Source organism: Pelophylax lessonae (genome assembly GCF_965119305.1).
Source record: "Pelophylax lessonae genome assembly, chromosome: 2".
Lineage (NCBI taxonomy): Eukaryota > Metazoa > Chordata > Amphibia > Anura > Ranidae > Pelophylax > Pelophylax lessonae.
The window spans coordinates 730,525,176-730,545,141 of NC_138769.1; the positions used below are offsets into that span (position 1 = coordinate 730,525,176).

Genomic DNA, 19,966 nt, shown 5'->3' on the forward strand with positions numbered 1-19,966 from the left:
CAGAGCACATCTCATTACCAGAAATCGGCAGTTGGTTACCTCTGAAATAATACATGACTCCTTTATCATCCAGTGCCATGGCACCAAATCCTTCATCCGTGCAACGATCGGGCAAACCTAGGGGAGGACACAGAGAGCCAACAGTGAGGCTTAAGTTTGCAACGCAACCACAATCTAAATACAATGTAACAACGATCTTCCCGTGCTGTGCCGTAGACTCTTACATGAAACCCAAATGATCCAACTGGCATTTCACCAGTGAAGATCGTCATAGCCATTCGTAGGCTTCAGCACACAATGATAGAATAAAATAGTGCATGTGATGTTCATCAATTTCCCCTCACCGTGTGTACAGGACCCACAGCCAAACATATTAATTCCTCAAATGTATATAGTAGTGATCGACCGATTATGGGCAAAGCCGATATATCGGAGGCCGATATGCACTTTTCCTGATATATCAGAATCGGCCCCGGAGGTTACCGATATTTCGGGAAAGTGTTGTACCGGAGTGATGCCTGCAGCTAGAGGCATCACCCCGGTACCGGCGTCCATAGCCGATGGTCGGCTGTCTTGTAATGACAACCAATGCGGCTGAGAAGCCGCTCGGCTGTCATTACAAGGAGCGGGAGGGGACGTCCCCCCCCTCCCGCCGCCTTCCGCGGCTTGCCCGGGTCTCCCGTCCCACCGGGAGACCCAGGCAACCAGCCTGCACGGCCGCCGAAGACCCAATCAAAGCTGCATTCGGCTCTGATCGGGTCTCCATGCAAAAAAAACGGAAGTGATGTCATAAGTGACATCACTTCGGGGTACTGTCTGGCGCCAGATTAAAAAAAATGACAGCATTCAAAACAGCCAAACTTGGCGTTTTGAATGCTTTTAAGTGCAGAGGAGGGGTTTGGGGTCTTTTAGAGCCCCAGATCCCTCCACAAGAGTACCTGTCAAAAAAAAAAAAAAATTTACAAAAATATCGGGGAATATTGGCTGATACCGATATGCATTGGCCAAAATATCGGTATCGGCAACAAAAAAATGTTATTGGTCGATCACTGGTATATAGTGCCAACCTATTCCATAGCGCAGTACAGAGAAGGCTGAACCCCTGGAATAAAGCTCGCCAGGGGATAGACAATGTGGGCCCGGTTTGGTCAGATGCCATTTAACCTATTGAAATGTTTTAGGTAGAAAACCAACAAACAAGGGAGGTGCTACACACTCCATGCCGATCATGTCCTTGGTTTCAATCAAGCTGAGGATCCCAGCACTGTAAGATAAGAGTGATAGGCTGGCCATGCATCCATCGACTTTCCAAAATGATTGCCCGATGCCTTCCAGGATCGTACTAAACATTTCAAGGTCTTTGTATAAAAAATCTTACTGCACAAATATGACTATGATTATTTCCTATGATCATAAGTGCCATCTAGTGGCTCTAAGGTAGGGTTACCAGACGTGGGGACAGTCCCTGGATTGAGGACACTGTCCTCGGTCCAAGTCTGTCCCCGGATTGAGGACACTGTCCTCGGTCCAAGTCTGTCCCCAGTTTTGTCCCTGGATTCAGGGCCGGAATAATGTAGACCGGGCATCCCATGCTGGCTGAGAAACAGACTGGTGGCTCAGATGCCAACGCCCCCTGTTGGACGATCTAACTGCTTTTGCTTTTTGTACACAGGTGAGGGCAGTGGGGGAGGAGGGGTCAGATCTGATGCAGCTGCATGGAGAGATGGAGAGTTTAGCTGTTGTGGGGGAGGGGCTAAGAGGTGACTGCAGAGATAATGTGTGAGAGAAGGGTGCAGAGGTGAGCTATGGATGTGGGGGCAGAAGTGTCCTCTGTGCATAGCAAACCTCTGAACCCCGCACTCTATGCCCAACACCCTCCTGTATATTATGTAGTCCTGTGCCCAGCGCTCTGTGTATTTTGCAGTCCTGTACCCAGCGCTCTGTGTATTATGTAGTCCTGTACCCAGCGCTGTGTATTATGTAGTCCTGTACCCAGCGCTCTGTGTATTTTGCAGTCCTGTACCCAGCGCTCTGTGTATTATGTAGTCCTGCACCCAGCGCTCTGTGTATTATGCAGTTCTGTGCCCAGTGCTCTTTGTATTTTGTAGTCCTGTACCCAGCGCTCTGTGTATTATGTAGTCCTTTGCCCAGCGCTCTGTGTATTTTGCAGTCCTGTACCCAGTGCTCTGTAAATTATGTAGTCCTGTGCCCAGTACTATGTGTATTATGTAGTCCTGTGCTCAGCGCACTGTGTATTTTGCAGTCCTGTGCCCAGCGCTCTGTGTATTATGCAGTTCTGTGCCCAGTGCTCTGTAAATTATGTAGTCCTGTGCCCAGTACTATGTGTATTATGTAGTCCTGTGCACAGCGCTCTGTGTGTATTTTACAGTCCTGTGCCCAGCGCTCTGTGTATTATGTAGTCCTATACCCAGCTCTCTGTGTATTTTACAGTCCTGTGCCCAGCACTCTGTGTATTATGTAGTCCTGTACCCAGTGCTCTGTGTATTATGTAGTCCTGTGCCCAGTGCTCTGTGTATTATGCAGTTCTGTACCCAGTGCTCTGTGTATTATGTAAACCTGTACCCAGCGCTCTGTGTATTATGTAGTTCTTTGCCCAGCGCTCTGTGTATTATGTAGTCCTGTACCCAGCTCTCTGTGTATTATGTAGTCCTGTGCCCAGTGCTCTGTGTATTATGCAGTTCTGTACCCAGTGCTCTGTGTATTATGTAGTCCTGTGCCCAGGGCTCTGTGTATTATGTAGTCCTATACCCAGCTCTCTGTGTATTTTACAGTCATGTGCCCAGTGCTCTGTGTATTATGCAGTCCTGTGCCCAGCGCTCTGTGTATTATGTAGTTCTTTGCCCAGCGCTCTGTATGTTATGTAGTCATGTGCCCAGCGCTCTGTGTATTATGTAGTCCTGTACCCAGCACTCTGTGTATTATGTAGTCCTTTGCCCAATGCTCTGTGTATTATGTAGTCCTGTGCCCAGCGCTCTGTGTATTTTGCAGTCCTGTGCCCAGCGCTCTGTGTATTATATAATCCTGTGCCATTTGCCAAAAAATTAATCAAAATATGTCGGTGGATTTCATTTTGAAAATGTGGTCACCTTATTCTAATGTGGTATATTTCCTGATTGAGGTCTTTCGGAAAAAAAACCACTGCATCGTGGCCGCTAGATGGTGCTTACAATCATCAATAATCAGATTGCAAAATACAATGCAGCACTACTCCCATGGGAGCTGCTTAAAGCAAATTCCCCTGGGTTACCCATAGCAACGACTTGTAGTTTCTTAACACTTTAAGTTCTTGGCTCAGTCAGTAAACAGCCCAGGGGATTTGGTTTTTGTTGTTTTTATTTTATAATGGGATGGGAGAAGGGATGAGTGGGATACTCCAACTTAGCAAACTATGCACAAACTTGAAGACTTCTATCTACGTTGAATGCGGCAAGGCCGCTGCTTCACCCTGCCACTGAAGTGAGAAAAAAAAACAGCGAACTATTTGGTAGATTACTCTTCAGGGTTCTACTTGGCACCCCCTTTCTCACTGACTGTTTGCCCTGACCTTCTGTCCACTGACCTCACTGGAGTGGTCCCCTTCCTGGGCAGACCCCCCTGGTCTCACGGACACTGTTTTTCCCAGGTAGCTCTGCCTGCAGCTCCACTGTCAGTATCTTCAGGACCGCTATGGCTCAGCTCCACACCTGGCTCACCAGGCTGACTGCCTGTGACCACTTCCCTTTCTAGCAGAAGGAGAGACAGCCATTATCCTCCTCCTGGGACTCTGCTTCCCGCCAAAGACCCCCTGTCACATGTGCTCTGCGCATTTATTTGCAATCCCATGATGCACCTCTCCAGGTGCCAACCCACTGAGACGGTTCCAAAAGCTTGTGCATCATTGGCCAGGTTTCCTCCACTGTCCAACAGGCCTTCCTATTGGATGCAGTAGGGACACTCCCTCAGACCAGATAAATACACACAGAGCACAGAGAGCAGACCTAACTAAAGATCAGGCTCCCCTGATAAGCAGATGGAGCAACAAATGCTTTTACCTAGCACCTACCTAGGAGGGTGCTACACACGTTTTTATTGTTGGGGCTGTGCGAATGTTTGCCATATTCATACAGCAAAGTTTTATGCATCGATTCCTTCCAGAGCGAAACGTTTCCTGGAAAATAAAAAAGCGATCAAAGCATCTAAAACTGATTGTGCTTTGCACTATGGGAGAGAAACGCTCAGAATCTTCCAAAGCAATCTGGCTGTGCTCATCTTCAATTCCTTCCTGCAGTTAATGGTGTTCAAATTGGCACTGAAAAGTGAAGTCTTTGCAGACGAGCGCGTAGGGTACGGCGTGCTGACGTCACCACGCTGCCCGGAGGAACGGGCTACACGAGAGCCGGCCGGCTTGTTTATGTTTGACACGCGATTTTATTTCTCCGCCATGTGAGTATGTTTTTAATGTTCATGGAATAAAGTGTCTTTACGGTATCACACTATCCAGTCCCTTTTTTCTCGTATATGCATTGAGCTCCACCCTGTGGCTGGTACCGGTGTCAGCATCATTTTGGCTATTTGGAGGCTCGGGCTGCTGTGATCCTGCTGTGTGGAATACCATTGTATGCTCATTTACCTTCTCCATCTGGTAAGGAGACATGTGCAGAGGCGGCTCTAGGCTTTATGAGGCCTAAGGCAAAACTTGGACATGAGGCCCCACTCACGCCCATAATGGGAAAAATAATTCAAGCAATAAAAATTAACTGTATAAATTGCATATATTAAGAGCCTTAACCTTTTGTACTATGAATTCACAGTTTCTAGAATTTTCTCCCCCAGCCACCCAGGGGCCCTCTCCTCTTCCCTCAGCCACCCAGGGGCCCTCTCCTCCTCCCTCAGCCACCCAGGGGCCCTCTACTTCTCCCTCAGCCACCCAGGGGCCCTCTCCTTCTCCCTCAGCCACACAGGGGCCCTCTCCTCCCTTAGCCACCCAGTTGCCCTCTCCTTCTCCTTCAGCCACCCAGGGGCCCACTCCTCTTCCCTTAGCTACCCAGGGGCCCTCTCCTTTTCCCCTAGCCACCCAGCGGACAACAGACACCTGTCAGCCGCAGTGAAGGGACTGCAGCACACTGCTGCAACTTTTATATCCGAGGATTTAAAACAATCTTTTACTTAGGAGATTTCCCTGATTGCGCCCTTCTAAATGTTGTTGCTCCGCCACTGGCCGCGAGGCCCCTGTAGGTGCGAGGCCTTAGGCGACCGCCTAATTTGCCTAATTAGAGAGCCGCCTATGGACATGTGTGTTACCTTTGTGCAGCACTGAGGTGTTAACCCATTGGATTCCTTCACTTCACCGTTCTGGGCATTCCTTTCTGGGACTATTTGATCACATATGAACTATAAGAACTTTATGGTCTTTGACCTTACATAACATTATTATTATTTTTATTGTGATATCTCTGTTCATGTACAGACTTATTTTTTGCTAATCTCTATATCATATTTATATGTGTGAGTGATTTCACCTTGGGTGCTTATTTGACATTTGTTCCCCAAGAGATTATCATTTTGCAATATCCTTATTTGGGTCAGGAGCGCGGCTTTTTCCTATTTTCTATCTTGTTTGGTGCTGTCTCACCTGAAGCTGCAGCTTTCCATTACTGTATTAGCGCGGTTATCTCCTTTATACTTATAGCCAATCAATAATTGCTGGATTCAATCAGAATATGAATATGATCAATTCATTGAATGATCAGATTGGTACATGTATGACCGGTATTGGCTACAGAGCCCCCTGCAGGTCTAAGGTGGAGGCAATTCATTTACAGCAAACGTACAGCAAAACCACCAATCGATGACCCTGAAAATCATGCCTACCCTCCCGGTGTGAAGGTGGGGGGACTCACCTGTGACGTTGTGGGCGGAGTCAGAAGGAGAAAACAAGTTGGTTCCGGTGTCATTGTGCCGGCCTTTTATTCTGGAATGAAAAGGTGATGTTATGGTTGGGTCATAATTGTACTGTGCACTTCCTACTTGCATGCTTTAAAGAGTCTACACATGGTACAACCTGAATGTACAATTTTATTTTAATTTTTTCAATAGAGTGGTGAAGGTTTAGAACTCCTGTTGGGTTTTTATTTCTAATCTGGACTCCATTGGAGAGATTTCCTCCCACTTCCTGTAATGGTGACTACGATTTTTCCAAGTGGTGGAAAATCTGCAACAGGGACATGACAGCAAAAAAAATCTGACGGGTTCTAATCTTTCTCTGCTATACTTAAAAAAAGTGTATTTCCCTCTGCATTGTTATTGAAGAGATCCTCTCATTCCCTTTCTGATAAAACTTTCTCAGCAGGACAGGAAGTAAGAGTGAATCCCCCCAATGGGAGGCCATACACGTTTTTATCATCGCCATGCACAAGGTCAGATGTGACGAAACGTGTTGGGCGGAGCCTGCTGTCACCTCATCCTGTAGCCAGAAATTTTCCTGAAGCCATTTTCTCATTGGCCAACAATTTTTTTTTATCATTTAAAAACTCTTTTACAGTATTTGATTTGTTAGTATATTACCTTTCTTAACCAATTCTGGACCGGGGACTTTTTCTGACACTTGTTGTTTACAAGGTAAAATAATTTTTTTTTTTGCTAGAAAATTACTTAGAACCCACGAAACATTATATATTTTTTTTTTAGCAGAGACCCTTGAGAATAAAATGGAGATCGTTGCAATATTTTTTATCACACCGTATTTGCACAGCAGTCTTACGATCGCAATTTTTTGGGAAAAAATTCACTTTTTTTAATTAAAAAAATAAGAAAACAGTAAAGTTGGCCCAATTTTTTTCCACAATGTGAAAGATGATGTTACGCCGAGTAAATAGATACCCAACATGTCATGCTTCAAAAATGCGCACGCTCGTGGAATGGCGAAAAACAATTGGCACTTAAAAATCTCCATAGGCGACACTTTAAAAATCTTTAGAGGTTACCAGCTAAGAATTACAGAGGAGGTCTAGGGCTCAGAAATGATTGTTCTCGCTCTAACGATCGCGGCGATACCTCACATGTGTGGTTTTAACACTGTTTACATATGTGGGTGTGACTTACGTATGCATTCGCTTCTGCGCGTTAGCTAATGGGGACGGGGCGCTTTAATTTTTTTTTCCTATTTATTTTTTATTTATTATTTATTTTTTATTTATTATTTTTTTTATTTTTTATTTTTACACTTAAAAAAATATTTTTGATCACTTTTATTCCTATTACATTGAATGTAAACATCCCTTGTAATAGAAATAAGCAGGACAGGACCTCTTTAATGTGAGATCTGGGGTCAAAAAGACCTCACACCTCACATCTACAATAAAAAAAGAAAAAGAAAAAAAAAAAAGGAATTTTTTTTATGATGAAAAAAAATGGGCTCTTTAACCGGTTAAGGACCACCTGCCGCAGTTATTTTGCGACAGGCAGCCCCTCCTGCGCGAACCTACATACAGTAGGTATACGTCGGTCATGCGCCTGCAGCTAGGGGGCGAGAGCCCAACGCCGGCGGCGCGCTCCCGCCCCCACTGGGCAGTGGGGACCCGATGCACGGGTCAGGTGGCTCTGATTGCCACCTGACACCCGCGATCGTTCCCCGCTGAGAGAGAAGAACGGTCAGCTGTTGTAAACACAGCTGACCGTTCTCTCTGGAATGATCACAGAGTGCCTGTGATCCTTATATATAGCAACACAGGTCTCTATGGTCATTTCACAAGCCCCTCCCCCATACAGTTAGAAAACACTCCCCTAGGCTCACATTTAACCCTTTGATCACCCACAGTGTTAACCCCTTCCCTGCCAGTGTCATTACAGTACCAGTGCATATTTTTAGCACTGATTAGTGTAGTAATGTCACTGGTCGCCCTAAAAGTGTCAAAAATGTCAGTTAGGGGTCCGATCTGTCCGCCGCAATGTCGCAGTCCAGCTAAAAATCGCAGATCACCGCCATTACTAGTAAAAAAAAAAACAATAAAAATTACATAAATCTTTGCCGTAGTTAGTAGACGCAATAACTTTTGCGCAAACCAATCAAAATACGCTTACTGCGATTTTGTTTTTTTTTTACCAAAAATATGTAGCAGAAAACAAATTGGCCTAAAATGTTAAAAAAATTTAGATTTTTAAATTTTTTTTGGGGAATGTTATATAGCAGAATGTGAAAAATATTGTTTTTTTTTTTCGGAATTGTCGCTCTTTTTTTGTTTATAGCGTAAAAAATAAAAATTTTATATTTAAAAATTTTGATTTTTAAATTTTTATTTTTTTTGGGAATGTCATATAGCAGAATGTTAAAAATATTGTTTTTTTTTTTCGGAATTGTCGCTTTTTTTTTGTTTATAGCGTAAAAAATAAAAATTTTATATTTAAAAATTTTGATTTTTAAATTTTTATTTTTTTGGGAATGTCATATAGCAGAATGTTAAAAATATTGTTTTTTTTTTCGGAATTGTCGCTTTTTTTTTTGTTTATAGCGTAAAAAATAAAAAATTATATTTAAAAATACCAGCAAAAGAAAGCTCTATTTGTGGGGAAAAAAAAGGACATCAATTTTATTTGGGTACGGCGTCGCACGACCGCGCAATTGTCCATTAAAATAACGCAGTGCCGAATCGCAAAATATGGTCTGGTCATTAAGGGGGAAAATCCTTCCGGTCCAGAAGTGGTTAAAGCAAAAATGGTGCTTGGTTCAATAGAGAGCTCTGCGTAGAAACCAATCAGCTTTTAGGTTTTATTATCAAAGCTTCATTGAACAAGCTGAAGTCAGAAGCTGATTGGCTGCCATGCACAGCTGCACCAGAGTTTGCACCCTCCAGTTTTAGTAAATCAATTTTAATATTTCTTTTTTTTCTTTTCCATATTGACCGAAGCGCAGTTTTCCTCACTTTTATTAATGTTTTGATCATTGTTATCCAATCAATGCGTGATTCGATCAAAATGAACAATCGAACAGCTGATTCATTTAGACTCAGTTTTGATCAGATTCAATCGAACCGAGTCGAAAGGTCCAGACCAGAATATTATTGATCATTTTGCATTGATCGGCAGCACTGGGTCACCTCGTTAGTGAAAATTGACTGTATTTTGATTGATCAGATTATGTGATCACATGGTGGAAATAGTGATGTTTTTGATAACCTGCGATCGTATATTGGTTATTATTCGATATCCACTTCCAGTGTGTGGCATATCGATTGGGAGGGTTGTTGACCATAGATCGATTATTCCTATCAAAAGAGATCGATTAGAAAATAAATCGTTAATTTATTGAAGTGTGTGTGGGGGGCCACTATAAGGTTCAAACTACAAAGTTTTGTAAACACGTGCAAAATCTCGCTGTGCAGATGTGCGATTTTGCTCTATGCACATTCATTTTTATTCACTTCAGCTCCGGAAGGTTTTACCCCCTAATGACCAGGCCATGGGCGTCCACAGAACTTTTTTCAGGGTGGGGCATCATTTTAAGGTCACCCATGCTCCGCCCCTTTTTGCCCCCATAGATTCCCCCTTTACAGCAGGCCAGTGTCCCCCATAGATCCCCTTTAGAGCAGGGTCCCCATAGATCCCCCTTTAGAGAAACCCAGGCCAGGGCCCCCCATAGATCCCCTTTAGAGCAGGGTCCCCATATATCCCCCTTTAGAGAAACCCAGGCCAGGGTCCCCCATAGATCCTCCTTTACAGCAGGCAAGGCCAGGTTCCCCATAGATCCCCTTTAGAGCAGGGTCCCCATAGATCCCCCTTTAGAGAAGGCCAGTTTAGGGTCCCCCATAGATCCTCCTTTAGCGCCGGCCAGGGTTCCCATGGATCCCTCTTTAGTCTTACCTTTTAGCCTATATTCCCCGTGCTTTCCTGCACCACCAGGTACTCCAGGCTCTCCCTGCAAAGAGTATGTATATATTTGGCCAATATGACCCCCTTTGGAGCAGGCCAGGGTCCCCATAGATCCCCTGTAGAGCAGGCCAGGGTCCCCATAGATCCCCCTTTAGAGCAGGCCAGGCCAGGGTGCCCCCATAGATCCCCCTTTAGAGCAGGCCAGGCCAGGGTCCCCATAGATCCCCTGTAGAGCAGGCCAGGGTCCCCATAGATCCCCCTTTAGAGCAGGCCAGGCCATGCTAGGGTCCCTCATAGATCCCCTATAGAGCAGGCCAGGGTCCCCATAGATCCCCCTTTAGAGCATGCCAGGCCAGGGTCCCTCATAGATCCCCTGTAGAGCAGGTCAGGATCCCCATAAATCCCCCTTTAGAGCAGGTCAGGATCCCCATAGATCCCCCTTTAGAGCAGGCCAGGCCGGGGTGCCCCCATAGATCCCCTTTAGAGCAGGCCAAGGTCCCCATAGATCCCCCTTTAGAGCAGGCCAGGCCAGGGTCCCTCATAGATCCCCCTTTAGAGCAGGTCAGGATCCCTATAGATCCCCTTTTAGAGCAGGTCAGGATCCTCATAGATCCATAGATCCCCCTTTAGAGCAGGCCAGGCCAGGGTCCCCCATAGATCCCCTTTAGAGCAGGGTCCCCATAGATTCCCCTCCTAGAGCAGGCCAGGAGATTTCCAGGGGGGCCCTCGCCCCCCCCCCCCCCCCCTTGTGAACGCCCATGGACCAGGCCATTTTTTGTGATTCGGCACTGCGTTACTTTATCGAAAAATTGCGCGGTCGTGCGACGCTGTACCCAAATAAAATTGACGTCCTTTTTTCCCACAAACAGAGATTTCTTTTGGCGGTATTTGATCACCTCTGCGTTTTTTAGATTTTGCGCTATAAACAAAAAAAAAGCGACAATTTTGAAAAAAAACGCCATAGTTTTTACTTTATGCTATAAAACATTCCCAATAAAAATTTTTTAAACAATCTAATTTTTTTTTTTTATAAGTTTAGGCCAATTTGTATTCTGCTACATATATTTGGTAAAAAAAAATAAAAAAAAAATCACAAAAAGTGTATTTTAATTGGTTTGCGCAAAAGTTATAGCGTTTACAAAACTACGGGATAGATTTTTTGACGTTTTATTTATTTTTTTTTTTATCAGTAATGGCGGTGATCTGCGATTTTTAGCGGGACTGCGACATTGGGGTGGCCAGATCGGACCCCTAACTGACATTTTTGACATGTTTTGGGGACCAGTGACACCAATACAGTGATCAGTGCTAAATAATATGCACTGTTATTGTATAAATGACACTGGCAAGGAAGGGGTTAACACTGGGGGTGATCAAAGAGGTTAATGTATGCCTAACTGTGCTTACTGACTGTCGGGGGGGGGGGGGGGGGGTTCTGTGACAGGCACAGAGAGATCGGGGGTTGTAGTTTAGCTGAAACTGCTGATCTCTCCCTGTCTGTGTGACAGAAGATCCGCCTGCTTTGTATACATAAGCAGGCGGGTCTTCTGTCAGTTTATCTGATAATAGCAGGAGGCCAGCGGCAATCGCTGCCCCTCCTCCCGCGGCCCACCTCCCGCTGTGTCTAAACACAGCAGGAGCGCGACTCCGGCGGCACACACGCCACCGAGACCGCGTGCACAAATTCACGTAGAGCTACGAGATTTTGCGCAGCCGAGCCTCTCTCCTGCAGTATTTTTGCGTGGGGCGGTCGGCAAGCGGTTACTGAGCTGCCCAAATTAGCTCTGCGTATTTTGCCACATTTGAAGTGCCATTAAGGCCCCGAGCTGCAGAGCCACTACCAACGCCTGGGAAAAGCAGCTGTAAAAACGCGCTTTTAGTAGCTTTTTCCATTGGCTTTTATGCGTGTTTGGCCGCGTTGACTTTTAGCCGCGTTTTCCTGCCTCCGTTCAAAATCAGTGGTTGCCTATGAGCTGTTTTTTATACGGCTTTAAGCCCATTGATTTGAATAGAAGTCGCATCCAAGACCTGACTTGTGGTGTGACTTGCGCTCTTAGGATCTTGAAGGGGAACTCCACGCCAAAATGGAAAATGGAAAAACCAGGCCCCTTTGGTCTGGTATGGATTTTGAGGGGAACCCAATTCCAAAAAAGGGCGTAGGGTCCCCCCAAAATCCATACCAGACCAATAGGTCTGGTATGAAACCCGGTGGGGGCGGGGGGAAGGACCCCCCACGCCGTTTTTTTTCCATTTTGGCGTGGAGTTTCTCTTCAAGATCCTTGGAGTGCAAGTCGCACCACAAGTCGGATCATCATGATTCGACTTGGATGCGACTTCCATTCAAATCAATGGGGTCCCATAAGGAACCATTGATTTTGACATGAAGAAAAAAAAAACATATGACGTGGCTTAACTAGGGATTGACCGCTATATCGAGGGCCGATGTGCACTTTCCCCGATATATCAGAATCGGCCTTTTGATTTACCAATATTGCCGAAATTTCGGGAAGGGGGCATCACCCCGGTACCGGCGTCCATAGCCGAGGGTCGGCTGTCTTGTAATGACAGCTGATGCGGCTGAGAAGTCGCTCGACTGTCATTCCAAGGAGTGGGAGGGGACGTCCCCCCCCCTCCCGCCGCCTTCCACGGCTCGCCCGGGTCTCCCGTCCCACCGGGAGACCTGGGCATCCTACCTTTAGCGCCGCCGTCTGACCGGGTCTCCATCTGCACCGCCGCCTTCTGACCGAGTCTCCATTTCTTTGAATTGACATCACTTCCGGGTACTGGCGGCACCGAATTCAAAATCTTACAGCATTCAAAACAGCCAAACTTGGCATTTTGAATGCTGTAAGTGCAGAGGAGGGATTTGGGGTCTTTTAGACCTCCAGATCCCTCCACCACAGTACCTGTAGACATTAAAAAAAAAAAAATTAATGTCCGAAAATATCGGCAGATGTCGGCTGATACCGATATCCGATGACCAAAATATCGGTATCAGTATCAGCGGTGAAAAAACAATATCGGTTGATCACTAGGCTTAACGCTATTTTTAAATGTTTCGTGAATGCATGCAGAATTGTGCGATTGTGCGTTCATGAAACGCTTTAGTGTGAATGTACCCTAAGGGAGCCCCAGATATCAGTCAATAAATCATTGAGAGTTCTAATCCTTCTACACTTCGAACAGCTGTATGCAGCTGTACTCGGCTGCTTTTGTGTAATTCCAATTGTGGACACTAGATGTCCTACACACATTGACGAGAAATTCATGGAAGTGCACAAGCTGTACTTTGTCAATGGATTTCACAATAGCACCAAAGAACTTTTTCTTTATTTCTTTCCACTATTTTTTATATTTTTTCGCACAGCAGGATGCACTTTAACTCCCAATTAGTAGGGTGTAAGTCCTCGGACTTAACCTGAAAGTCTTTGGGGTGGGATGGGTTAGGCATTTCAGGGAAGCCCCATCTAGTATATGGAGCTCCTTGCTTCTGCAGGTTCCCTGAAGTATGGGGTCTGCCTGGATTTGGCTGGGTGAACCACATATACCCCAGTATTTGTCTGTCGTCTTGTCCCCCCAGGGGATCGGGGCCAGGGTCCTTTCTCTTTGGTGGAGGGCAAAATGTACACCAGGGGCATAACTACAGGGGTTGCAATTGCAACCGGGCCCCATGCTCCAAGGGGGCCTGTGCGGCTCCCCTGTACACCTTGATAGGAGAGGCGGGGGCAGCATGTAGAGAAATCACTGTCCTCCTTTTTCCTCCTGTAGCTGCAGGAGGAAAATGGAGGAGATTGGTTCCTCTGTATGCTGCCCCCGCCACTCCTCCTATCCAGTTCACCTGTGTTCTGCTGTCTCTGGGCCCCCGTGTGCTCCCCTGGTCCCCCCCCACTGTGCCCCCCCCACTGTGCTCCCTCCCCTCTCCTCTGTATACTGCCCCCACCACTCCTCCTATCCAGTTCACTTCTGTTCTGCTGTCTCTGGGCCCCTGTGTGCTCCCCTGGTCCCCCCCTCACTGCTCCCCCCCCCCACTGTGCTCCCTCCCCTCTCCTCTGTATGCTGCCCCCACCACTCCTCCTATCCAGTTCACTTGTGTTCTGCTGTCTCTGGGCCCCTGTGTGTTCCCCTGGCCCCCCCCCTCACTGCTCCCCCCCCATTGCCCCCCCCCCACTGTGCTCCCTCCCCTCTCCTCTGTATACTGCCCCCACCACTCCTCCTATCCAGTTCACTTGTGTTCTGCTGTCTCTGGGCCCCTGTGTGCTCCCCTGGTTCCAGTGCTGGGACAAGGTCATCCAGGGCCCAGGGCAAGAATGCCAAACTGCGCCACCTCCTTCCCTTAGGGTTAGGGTCAAGGTGCCCCCCCATCCCTGCAATAAACCATTGTGCCCAGGGCTACCGTCCCTCCAGCCCTGCCTGGTTTCCCCCCCCCCCAGCACTGTGCTGCCCCACCCCCTACTGTGCTCCTCCCCACTGTGCTCCCTCCCCTCTGCTTCAGGGGATGTGTCACAATAAAGAACCAGGAAGGGGTTGGTAAATATGTAATTTACCAGCTCCTTCCTTTTCTGAATGGACAGAGTCATAGTCAGTGACATTGTAAAAAAAAAAATAAAAAAAATGATAACAAAAAATACAATTAAAAAACCAAAAAATAAAAACTACCGCCACCAGTGGGTGAACTTCCAAAGGTCACACTTGCGACCAGGCCCTGGCATTCCACCACCGTGGGGAGGCCCCAAGATGGCAGGAAGGGGGCCCACTGCAGAACTTGTGAAAGGGTCCCACTGCAGGACTGTAATAAAGGGCCCCCGCAACGAGAGTAAAGGGCCCCAGGATCAGTGGGAAGAGCCCCAGGCTTGAAGGAAGGGGTCCGGGAGGCCCTTCATGGTTTCCTGTACCGGGGGCCCTGAAGGTTCTAGTTACGCCTCTGGTGTACACCATACACCCTGTGCACTCTTTCATGTGCTCCCTTTGTTATGCACCTGGTGCTAGTTTTTAGGTGTGCACTGCAAAGCTTAAAAAAAAAGAAAAGGAAAGAAAAGGAAAGAAAAGGAAAGAAAAGGAAAGAAAAGGAAGGGAGATTTGTACTTTTCCTGTCTATCTGCCTGTTGCCACTGAAAAATGACAGCCGGGATTTGCTCTGTAAACTCAGGAGCTGTAAGGTCTCTGTCACATGACCGAGTAGCTGCGTCTGCCGGATGTTGGCAGCAAGAATCGACATTTGTCCACAGAACAGGAATTAAGGGGAAATCTTCTAGATCTGATATTACTTTGGAGGGATTTTCTCTTGCTTCCTGTTTTGTAGATTTACAGCAGATAGCTGCGGTTAGGGACAGATGTCCGAACTTGGACGCAGCTGACTTTGTCCAGGCTCAGACATCTGTCTAACTGCAGCTACAGTATCTCACAAAAGTGAGTACACCCCTCACATTTTTGTAAATATTTCATTCTATCTTTTCATGTGACAACACTGAAGAAATTACACTTTGCTACAATGTAAAGTAGTGAGTGTACAGCTTGTATAACAGTGGAAATTTGCTGTCCCCTCAAAATAACTCAACACACAGCCATTAATGCCTAAACCGCTGGCAACAAAAGTGAGTACACCCCTAAGGAAAAATGTCCAAATTGGGCCCAATTAGCCATTTTCCCTCCCCGGTGTCATGTGACTCATTAGTGTTACAAGGTCTCAGGTGTGAACGGGGAGCAGGAGTTAAATTTGGTGTTATCGCTCTCACTCTCTCATACTGGTCACTGCAAGTTCAACATGGCACCTCATGGCAAAGAACTCTCTGAAGATCTGATAAAAAGAATTGTTGCTCTACATAAAGATGGCCTCGGCTATACGAAGATTGCGAGACCCTGAAACTGAGCTGCAGCACGGTGGCCAAGACCATACAGCGGTTCCTTTCAGAACAGGCCTTGCCACGGTCAACCAAAGAAGTCGAGTGCACGTGCTCAGCGTCATATCCAGAGGTTGTCTTTGGGAAATAGATGTATGAGTGCTGCCAGCATTGCTGCAGAGGTTGAAGGGGTGGGGGGTCAGCCTGTCAGTGCTCAGACCATACGCCGCACACTGCACCAAATTGATCTGCATGGCTGTCATCCCAGAAGGAAGCGTCTTCTAAAGATGATGCACAAGAAAGCCTGCAAACAGTTTGCTGAAGACAAGCAGACTAAGGACTTGGAATACTGGAACCATGTCCTGTGGTCTGATGAGACCAAGATAAACTTATTTGGTTCAGATGGTGTCAGGCGTGTGTGATGACAACCAGGTGAGGAGTACAAAGACAAGTTTGTCTTGCCTACAGTCAAGCATGGTGGTGGGAGTGTCTGGGTCTGGGGCTGCATGAGTGCTGCCGGCACTGGGGAGCTACAGTTCATTGAGAGAACCATGAATGCCAACATGTACTGTGACATACCTAGAAAAGGTAATATGGTGGGAGGAGGGAATTTTTGCTAGGAGGGGAATGTTTTTGGGGAGGGGGATTTGTGCTAGTATGGATGATTGGGTGGCATTTGTTCTAGAAGGGAAAATTTGGGGGTGGGGGATTTGTGCTAGGATGGGGGATTTGGAGTGGTGGAGGGAGAGGTTTTTTTGCATGCTCAGAGGGGAAATTTGAGGGTTAGAGGATTTGTGTTAAGAAGGGAGAATTTTGTTATTGGGGTGGGGGGCAGAATGTGCTGGGAGCATGGGAGAATATGTGGAATGAGAGGATTGGAGCTAAGCATGCAGATAAGCACTCAATATTGGGGGAGCGCACTATGGTATATTTGCCCCGGGCTCTAGGTGACCTTGTCCTGACACTGGCTGAAAAAACATCATTATGGCCACTAGGTGGTGCTAAAGTCATACTAATTCCCTATGATAGTCGGCGCCATCTAGTGGCCAAGTATGTGGTATTTTGTGTATTCACACATTCAAATTGCAGGGAATACAACTGGAGGACATTCAACTTTGCCCCATTAGCACAGAAAGAATTTGCATGCATTTTCCATGGACCCACAGCTATACAAATAAAGCTTCTAGAGTGGAAAGTGACTGATTTTACAGCTGTAGGCAACTTTCCTCAGTATAACAAATCATTGGCAGCCGGTTTTTCATTGGTGTTGAACCAAATTATCATTTTTTGACATCTGATTGATTGCATAATCAGAAGGGCCATCCCCAAACTGTTCCTACAAAGTTGGGAGCGTGAAATTGCCCAAAATGTCTTGGTATGCTGACGCCTTTAGGAGTTCCTTCACTGGAACTAAGGAACCAATCCCAACCTCTTAAAAACAAACCCACATCATAATCCCCTCTCCACCAAATGATTGGGACCAGTGCACAAAGCAAGGTCCATAAAGACATGGATGAGTGAGTCTGGGGGTGCAAGAACTTGACTGGCCTGCACAGAGTCCTGACCTCAACCCGATAGAACACCTTTGGGATAAATAAGACTGCGAGCCAGGCCTTCTCATCCTACATCAGTGCCAGACCTCAGAAATGCGCTTCTGGAAGAATGGTCAAACATTCCCATAGACACACTCCTAAACCTTGTGGACAGCCTTCCCAGAAGAGTTGAAGCTGTTATAGCTGCAAAGGGTGGGCCAACTCAATATTGAACCCTACGGACTAAGACTGGGATGCCATTAAAGTTCATGTGTGTGTAAAGGCAGGCGTCCCAATACTTATGGTAATATAGTGCGTGTGTCTATATATATATATATATATATATATATATATATATATATATATATATATATATATATATATATATATATATATATAGATATAGATATATAGATATATATATATATATCTATATATCTATATATATATATATATATAAGACCCACACGTGTGAAGGAGGACACACAGAGTAGAGGAAGACTTCCCATAGCTGAGCTGGTACTGACACCCTATAGAATACAGCAAACACACTCACACAGTATACTCACAGTGGATAGGCGTTGGAGAGGCAGAGGAGGTACAGGAGGGAGCACAGTGCGATGGGGACCCTCATGGTGATAGTGGCTGTGACTGTCAGCTTGTCGCTCAGAGTGATTTATACAGATGAATGCACGTTGCACAATGTCTTCCTGGCAGCACCTGAGATACAATCTCTGCCCCAAATTACTCAATCTAGGAAAACAAAATCCCCATCGCCTCCCCCTGCCAGGCACACTGACATACTATTCTGGATCACTTATATTAAAGGGAACCTGTCATCAAAAAAATATGAGGACTGAACTCCTTCTGGAAAGGGTACAGTCTCTGCACCAAAGAAGCTTACACTCTAATGTCCCCCCACAGTGAACCACTATTATCATTATTATATATTTATATAGCTCTGACATATACCGCAGTGCTGTACAGAGATCACTGAGCCAGTCACATTAGTCTCTGTACCAGAGGAGCTTACACTCTAATGTCCCCCCACAGTCACACACTATTATTATTATATATTTATGTAGCTCTGACATATACCGCAGTGCTGTACAGAGATCACTGAGCCAGTCACATCAGTCTCTGTACCAGAGGAGCTTACACTCTAATGTCCCCCCACAGTGACACTCTATTATTATTATACATTTATACAGTATAGCTCTGACATATACCGCAGTGCTGTACAGAGAACACTGAGCCAGTCACATCAGTCTCTCCACCAGGTGGTGCTGTTGTGCACGGTGCAGCTGGCTCACTCTGCTTTGGTCTCAGCTGGAACAAACATCAAGCCTGGGAGCTCTCCAACTGGCTTCTTCCTAATCACCATGCAGCGGTTGGGGGAGGATGAACGCGTTCACAATCAATACCTTCATCAGGAGGTTAGAGAGCGGACCGTTGTGAGGGGTGCCTTTGGCCATTCCTGGTGAGCCCCCTTTGAGGGTTGTGGCCTATGCTGATGACGTGTCTGTTTTCATCTCTGGGACAGAGGAGGCGAAGGAGGTGGTCTCGGTGATGGAGCAGTATGCTGAGGCATCCGTCTCAAAGACCAATCAGGATAAGAGTGAAGTTTTTTGGATGGGAGAAGAAGGCGATGTCTTTGAGCTTCCGGACACCTTCCCAGACCCCCGACAGGAAATTAAAGTTTTAGGCATCAAATTTGGTCCCGGTGATTATGGCCATGCAAATTGGGAAAGCAGGCTACAAGATGCAGATGCCAAGATTGCCAGCTGGAAGGAATGGAAACTCTCTTACAGGGAAAGGATTAACCTGATTAAAACTTACCTGATCCCAGTATTTCTGTATGTCAGCTTAGTCTGTGTTTTGCCAGTGTCTCTCTATGCAAAGATCTACAGCTGTTTCTTCCAGCTGCTATGGGGGAACAGACTGGACCTCATTAAAAGGTCTATAACCTACCTTCCCAGGCGGATGGGTAGCCCAGGTTTGGTCAACCCGGTGGTATTCTTTTCTCTGATGTTTTTGAAATATAATTTTGGTAACATGCTTTCAGAGGAACCGCCTGGGTGGGTTGATATTTTTCAGTCCTGGTTTAGGCCTGTTCTGCGAAGCTGGGAGAATGGCGGGCCAGTGAAAATTCTGAGGGTCCAACATGGTAAGCTCCCGGCTTACATTGCCCCGTGCCTGAAAATGCTTCGGCAGTGGCGAGTGACGGCAGAGGAAATTAAGTATCTTCCTAGGAAGGCCCTGGAGAGGAGGGTTGTTAAATCTTTCTTTAGCAAGCCACTGGCCTTTAGGGATTGCTCAGGCCCTGTTATAAAGGAAGGTCTGCATTTTAATAATCTGGAGAGAATCCCTTTGAAGTTTCAGGATTTGGCCTGACTCTCGTTCCATGGCAGACTCTATGTGAAGGGCAACTTGAAGCATCGCTCGCCGGAGAACCGTGGCTGTCCAAGAGTGGAGTGTGGAGGTATGGAGGAGACTATGAACCATTTCTTGCTTCAGTGCCCCTTCAATATAGAGGTCTATAAGGGGATGGGCGTGGCTCTGGGTATCCCTTTCCTTTCCCGCTTAACCGCTTGCCGACCGCTGCACGACTATTTACTGCGGCGATCAGCCCCTCACAGGCAGAGCGACGTAGTACTACGTTGCTAGCCTGTGAGGGTCTAGGGAGCGAGCGCGCGCCCCGGGAGGCACGTTTCCGCGCGGTCACGGACCCCC

General features: G+C 46.5%; 1 protein-coding gene across 1 annotated transcript in view; it reads right to left on the reverse strand.

Annotated features, from left to right (window-relative positions):
* Positions 1-17,898, reverse strand: part of HPX (hemopexin) — a 37,680-nt gene extending 19,782 nt beyond the window's left edge. The window contains exons 1-3 of the mRNA XM_082247738.1: positions 17,803-17,898; positions 5,901-5,971; positions 40-117 (exon numbers count right to left, since the gene is read on the reverse strand). Coding sequence (XP_082103864.1) covers positions 40-117; positions 5,901-5,971; positions 17,803-17,867 — 214 coding nt within the window. The 5' untranslated portion in view covers positions 17,868-17,898. The remainder of the gene's footprint in view (positions 1-39; positions 118-5,900; positions 5,972-17,802) is intronic.
* Between the last annotated feature and the right edge of the window lie 2,068 nt (positions 17,899-19,966).